At 46.5% G+C, this 6,950-nt stretch overlaps 1 protein-coding gene across 1 annotated transcript; it reads right to left on the bottom strand.

Annotated features, from left to right (window-relative positions):
• Positions 1-1,147: 1,147 nt before the first annotated feature.
• RHO (rhodopsin) lies at positions 1,148-6,665 on the bottom strand. The gene is made up of 5 exons (XM_073351255.1): positions 6,305-6,665; positions 4,470-4,638; positions 4,148-4,313; positions 2,364-2,603; positions 1,148-1,270 (listed from the first exon to the last, which is right to left on the bottom strand). The coding sequence occupies exons 1-5, from the start codon at positions 6,663-6,665 to the stop codon at positions 1,148-1,150; spliced, it is 1,059 nt and encodes a 352-aa protein (XP_073207356.1).
• Positions 6,666-6,950: the final 285 nt, after the last annotated feature.

The raw sequence follows: 6,950 nt of genomic DNA, 5'->3' as shown, positions 1-6,950 counted from the left end.
ATGTGTGCAGCAGGGGAAAGACCAGAATCCTCCCCAAGATTATTCATTATTCTATTTAATGGTTAAATTGTAACATTGTAACCCTTTAAATGTCACTGGCACTAGGGTTGCTACCTTTCTAACTGCTGGTAACCAGACCCTCAAGGCCCTGCCCCCTTCTCCACTTCTTCCCCAGCCCCTTCTCCACCTCTTCCCCCCAAATCCCCGCTCCTGCTCTGCCTGTTCTCCCCAAGGCCCCGCCCCTGTCGTTCGCTCCTTCCCCCACCACTTGCTGGATCGTCTCCACCTCCCTCTTCTCCCCCACCCCTCATCTACCCCAGCTGGGCTCCCTCTGCTCTAAGGCTGGGACGGGAGCTGCAGCAACCTGACAAGGAGCCTCCTGGAGGTAGGAGATGGCCCCAGCTGAGCAGGAGCTGGTGTGGGTTAATGACCAGGTGCTTTCCCCTGCCTTGCAGTAACCAGATTTGTGGTGTCTGGTCAGTACATCTGACCAGACACTGCCTGGTCCCCTTTTTGACTGGACTTTGCACCTGGCAATTCTATATGGCACCCGGACACAGAAGCCAAAAATCAGATTGTCCAGGTAAAAACCCGGAGAGGTGGCAACCCTAGCCAGTGCTCACTAGGTTTCATGCACCCCCACTGAGCCCAGCTTTGTAACACGGGTATACCTCATCCCCTGCTAGATTGCTGTATCTTGGCTCTTTACTATGGGCTTTCCTAACCATGGCCCCTGTGGTTCGCATCCAGAACAGATGCCATGGTAGGGATGAATCCACAAGGCTGCAGCCTTACTCATCTTTTCCATTCTGTGAAAGGAGAACATTCGCCCCTCTGTATGAAGCTAAGGATCGTGACCCAGATGTTTGGTCAGTGTAAATGGGGATAACACAATACAAGTCAATGGGTATACACACATTTACACCAGCTGAGGAGCTAGCCCTTTGTATTTAATTAAAAAAAATATGTACAAACTTGTTCAAATGATTTCTATTATGAGAACTGAAAAGTCCATTCTGCTGGGTTAACTGTGAATCACATGCAGGCGGTGGTGATGGTGGACACGACTACATGCATGCAAATGGGACTTGCGCATCCTTGCTGACAAGGCATGCCAGCTCTGAGATCAGCAGCTTCCATGAGGAATCTATGCAGGAGAAACCTGGCTGGTGGAGACTGAGGAAGTCTCTGTCCTGGTGCCAGCAGAAGCGTCGTCGTCACCGAGCAGGTTCTTTCCACAGCAAATGGTGGTGATCATGCAGTTACGGAACTAGAAAAGAAAACAATGGCAGCAGAGGTAACCAGCCGATGCAGGCAGTGTGACAACCGTCAGCCAACCCTACACATTGTGAATATCCTTACATTAAATGCATCAGTAATGCACCGGGAGGGATTTTTGACTAAAGCAATGAGGGGGGAAATTCAAGGAACTGTGGCTTATGAAGATGCTCCCGGATTAGACCAGTTCAGGTCTATTGATATGTCCTTGTAAAAGTCTGCACACCTTGGGAACAATCTAACTCCCACTGAAGTCAGTGGAAAGACTTATCGCCAGTGGGACTTGCATTGGATCCCTTAGCTGAACAATCCTGTTGAAGTGAATGGGGCTTCTCATCTGAGTGAGGCAAGCATAAGTTGACCCTTGAAAGATCACAATTTGTTAACAGCTCAATATTCGATTAAAATAATAAAAAAATACTAAAAAAAAAAAAAAAGGGTAACCAAAGCTCATGTTTTGCAGTATGAGATGATCATACCAGGGATCTGGAAGGAATTTCTGCTCCTGATATAGCATTGCACAGATGGCCAAGTGCATTTTGGGAAGGCTTTTTGTGGACTAAGTTGCCCTAAAGTGCCAGGTGCTGCTCATTATTGGAGGTAGAATAGTAGACTTGCTAGACCAATGATTTATTCGCTCTGCCAAATTTATGTGCTTAACCTTTCCCACTTCCTAGAGCTAGCTACAGCTTCTGTTCAGGATTACCTTAACCTTACTGAGTATTCTTATTATTGGCTCTGTTAGACTAGTACATATCTACTGAATCAAAATGGTTGCACCATTGTAACTGAGAACAGAATACAGTCCTAGATATTTAACTAAATCAGTGCATTGATCATTTCAAATAGACAGTCCTTATGACTTCCAGTTGCGTTCAGTAGATTTATGTAATACTAAAGGATAGCAACACAATGATTAAACGTCCCTTTTTATGACAGAACCAAAATTGCCTTGAAAAAGCTCCACTTGTGCCACATTGAGCAAAAAAGAGCTTTAAAAATACGATCTAAGTGCTATAACTTTCTGTTAGCTATTAAGAAATTAATAAATAAATAAAGAAGAAGACCAGAGATTTGCCACTTACCTGTTTGTTCATTACAATGTAAATCACTGGGTTGTAGATAGCAGAGCTCTTGGCAAAGAAAGCTGGGATGGTCATGAAGACAGGGCCAAAGTCAGATCCCTGGTGGGTGAAAATGTGGAAAGCGACGCTGGCATAGGGGACCCAGCAAATGAGGAACGCAATAACCATGATGATGACCATGCGAGTAACTTCTCTCTCAGCTTTCTGAGTGGTGGCTGATTCCTGTTGCTGAGCTGCAGCCTAAAGAGATAAGACCACTGAAATGATGATGGTGCTGCAGGGGATAGATTGGGTACTCCTGAGGGAATTCTGCACTAAAAATATAAAAATTCTACACATAATATTTTAAAATTCTGCATATTTTGTCAATAAATAAATGTGGAGGCTCCAGCGTGGCAGCGGGGAGCACAGGCCACCGGCTGCATGGAGGCGGGAGATCACCCTGCAGCCCCGGTTGGGACATGGACTTGGTGGCGAGGCTGCACCTGACCCTGACACAGTGCAAGGGCCAGGCCTGCCCCAGAAACCCCGGAGCCCTGTCCCTCCAAACCAGGTGCACCAAGATAGTAAGTGAGAGGGATAGAGTCTCACATGCATGCCCAGCCTTGGCCCCCAATCCCAGTGTGGGCAGGCAGGCTCAGCCCAGCAGGATCCACGTGTGGAGGGGCTTAGTGTGGAGGGATCCAGGTGTGGGGTGAGAGGGTTCTGTGTGGGGCAATCTGGGTGCAGGCAGCTCAGGGGGGGATCTGGATGCACAGGGGCTCACTGTTGGGTTCTGGGTGCAAGGGCAATGGGACTCTGCAGAGAGTTCCTGGTGAAAGTAGCTGGGGCTCAGCGGGGTGGGGGTCTGGTGTTGGGGGATGGAGCTCGGCAAGGGGGGTCTGGGTGTGGGGGTTCAGTGGGGTTGGAGTCCGGATGCTGGAGGAATGGCGCTTGGTGGGGTGAAAGTCTGTGTCCAGCTGGTTGGGGCTCAGTGGAGTGGGGGGCTGGGTGCAGATGCAGGGTCCAGATGCAGGGGAGAATTTTGGGGGCGGTCCAGATGCACAGAGAGCTGGGCAGACAGGGGAGCAGCTCCCTGTATAGTGACCCCTCCCCCTGCTTCTGAGGAGCCAAGGGGGCAGGAAGCAGGTGGAGGGTCCAGAGCTCCGGGAGCTGGGGGAGGTTTGTGGGAGTGGGTCTGACCCGGTCCCAGCCCTAGCCCCGGCTGCTCCTTGCAGGGGAAGAAGTAGGAAATTCTGTCCTTCCTCACCCCTAGCCCAGGTGGAACTAGCAGCTGAGTCCGGCACAGGGTAGGAGCCACCAGCAGGGGCATCCCCAGCCCTGCCCCCACCCCCCTGTGGTGATTTACCTCTCCACCAGCTGCTCCAGGAGCCCGAAATGATGCACCCGTGCTGCTGGGGAGGGGCATGTGACCGCTCTTACAGCTTCCATTTGCTTCCCCACCATTTTCTATGGGGGAGGAAAGAAATCTGCGGGGGACATGAATTCTGCACGTGTGCAGTGGTGCAGAATTCCCCCAGGAGTATCTGGGAGACATGCTGAAATTGACTGTCCAGGGAGTTTGTGAAGGGTTTAGGGGTGTGATGAGCTACAAACATCAAATTCACATCACCCTAGCTCCCCAAATATCAGGGTTGATTAGCTCTGGGGTTATGGTTCATTTCACTACAGGGATGGAGCCAGCTGCAGAGTTCAGATCTGGATCTGAAATCTCCCAGTATTTGGGGTAGGGGAGAATAGGCTTCAGATGCAGGTTTTTGGTCATCTCTAACAGGTCTACCTACCTCTTTAACAGTGCAAACCAGGCGCCCATAACAGAAGGAAATGATGATCAATGGAATGAGGAAATGAACCACAAACATGTAGACGACAAAAGATTCATTGTGGACCTCAGGTTTCAGAGTGTAATAATCAATTCCACATGAGCACTGCAAGCCCTCTGGGATGTACCTGCAGTTAAACCAATGAGATTAGTGTCTGCCCTTGAACTGGTGAATGAGGTTGCTTTACTTGGAATGCTGCTACAGAAATACGTAAAACACCTCATTAACTGCTGCTAACACCATGCTAGCTGGGGCATCATTTCAGAAAATGTTCAGTCCATACCTAGACCATCCAAACAATGGAGGAGCAGAACAGGCCAGGGCCATGACCCAGGTGAAAATGATACCCATGAGGGCATGGGTCTCACTAAATCGGAAGTTGCTCATGGGCTTGCAGACTACCACATATCTTTCAATGGCCAAGACGACTAGGGACCACAGAGCTATTTCACCTGTAAAAGAGAGAGAAAGAGAGAGAGGCACACATAGACCGTTACCAACAACAGAAGAAAAAGAAAACACATAGCCATGTAAATGAGTCCTTTTTATTGATTCTAAGGCTAGAAGGGACCATTGTGATAATCTAATCTGACCTCCTGCATAGCATAGGCCATAGAACTTCTCCAAAATAATTCCTAGATCTGGTGACTGAGGTTGGATTAATTCTTATGTTATGATTTCCACTGAAGTCTCTAAATGGCAAAGAAATCCAGGTAAGGTTTCAAGGAATGTTAGTATCACAGATATGAATTAAAATATAGTAAGGAACACACAAGTATCTTATTCTACTATTGATCATTGTACCCATCATTTTGCTAGTGTTTTGTGCCCTACTGCATCATCCTATCACATGGATGAGCCCAATCTCTCCTCTCCACATTTGTATCTCTACTTAAAAAATCCATGAGCCAGATTCCAAGAGGTAATGAGCACTGACAATTCCCACTGATTTCCACCCACGGCTCAGCACCTCTCAGTTCAGGAGCTCTATTAGTAAGGGCATTTAAAAGGTGACCTATAATGGAAGGGAAATTGGGCTTGTGTCCTCTTCGCCTTCTTTACAATGGATAAAGAAGGCTGGAAAGGTTGTTGTCACAACAGCCGTATTTCTTTTTCCTGCTTGTTTATTTTGTCATAGATGTAGTCTTGTCTACACACGAAGACTATATGGTAACTGGAGAACTGATAAAATGACCTCACAAGACAGATATCTGAAAACTGAACTGAACTGAGAGGGGAAGGGTTTTTTAGTCCCACAGTTTAGCCTAAAGCCTGATTGATATTGGAAGAAAGGATGACTTTGTTAAAGGCTAAATAACCCTGCCTCTTCAATGAGAGTTCACAACAGACATGATCTGAGATTCTCAGAAAGTCCTCAGGCAACACCAGGGAAAACCAGATTTGTTATTTCTAAGGTTAAAAGAACAAGACAAAAAGCATACAAACTGAACATTTTAAAATCTGTTGCAGGTCACTTGTCAATCCTAAACTCTACATTTTTCAGGATACTCACTAGCTAAACTTCCCCCAAAGTGCTAAAAGAAGGCAGAAAATCATGGTGCTTTATTTCTTCTCCCCCATTTATTTCCTGCCTTGAAATATCACAACGTTAAATTAGTCCAAATTACAATGCAGTTTCTCTATTCCAGCTGCCCTTTAGAGTGCACACTGAAATGATCTGATTTATCTCTCTTTCCTAAATCTTGAGGGAAACCCAAAAGGCGGAGATTTTAAAATTGCCTCTTGGTTATTTACACCTCTCTATTCCAGCTGCCCTTTAGAGTGCACACTGAAATGATCTGATTTATCTCTCTTTCCTAAAATCTTGAGGGAGACCCAAAAGGCGGAGATTTTAAAATTGCCTCTTGATTATTTACACCAAATACCGCTCTTGAATGGAAGCCAGAAAACGCAAGAAGAAAGATGAAGACAGTGAATAACATGGAAGCGAACAGTTCTGAATGACATCAAGCACCTCAACATGAAATGGGAAGATTTGGAGAGAAGGCCAGTTGACAGGCAAGGATGGCACATGTGGGTAGCCCAATGTACAGCAAAGCTCAGGATGGACTAAGGTTTAAGGTAAGCATTGGTTATTTACACATGTAGAAAACTTACCACCCAGTGTAGCAAAGAAGCCTTCAATGTTGCAGCCAGTTGTCCCAAAGATAAAATAGCCATGCATTGAGGTGTACATGGTGGTGGTGAATCCTCCAAAGACCATGAAGAGGTTAGCAAAGGCCAGGTTCAAAAGGATGTAGTTGAGGGGTGTCCGGAGTTTCTTGTGTTGGATGGTGACATACAGAGTCAGGAAGTTGACAGGGAAGCCAAGAAGAATCAGCAGAAACATGTAAGCAGACAGTACAGAGAACTTCCACGGGTCAGCTAGGTAGTACTGAGGATACTCAAATGGACTCCGTACTATCCCTGTCTTGTTGGACATGGGCACATAGAAATTTGGCCCCTCTGTTCCATTCATGGTTGCAGTTCCAGAGGTATTTTTGGTCTTACAAGTAAGTTTTGCTTCCTTTGAGGCTCCCCTCTTGAAATTCACCTCCTTATTAACATTTGAGCAGAAGCTGGCTATACTATTCTCAGTACTGCAGCCTTTATAAAGTGCCACCTTGGGTAAGCTTCCAACATCAGTGTCAGCATGATTAAGGCTTATGGTATTATTGATCATAATAATCCAAGCTAGGATTTCAACTGTTAATTGGCTTTCCGAGGAAGGTGTTATGGTGACACCTGTTTCTGGGTTGCAAAA

The sequence above is a fragment of the Lepidochelys kempii genome, chromosome 7, assembly GCF_965140285.1.
Source record: "Lepidochelys kempii isolate rLepKem1 chromosome 7, rLepKem1.hap1, whole genome shotgun sequence".
Classification (NCBI taxonomy): Eukaryota; Metazoa; Chordata; order Testudines; family Cheloniidae; genus Lepidochelys; species Lepidochelys kempii.
Note: the sequence above shows the minus strand (reverse complement) of the source record. Positions and strands in the feature narration are given on the sequence as shown.

Bases quoted from the DNA above. Each gene is read 5' to 3' on its own strand.
- RHO (XM_073351255.1), bottom strand. From the start codon at position 6,665: ATGAATGGAACAGAGGGGCCAAATTTCTATGTGCCCATGTCCAACAAG. The intron at 4,639-6,304 runs GTAAGTTTTCTA...TCTCTTTTACAG, and splicing joins CTTCTTTGCTACACTGGGTG to GTGAAATAGCTCTGTGGTCC. The intron at 4,314-4,469 runs GTATGGACTGAA...GTTTAACTGCAG, and splicing joins CCATTGTTTGGATGGTCTAG to GTACATCCCAGAGGGCTTGC.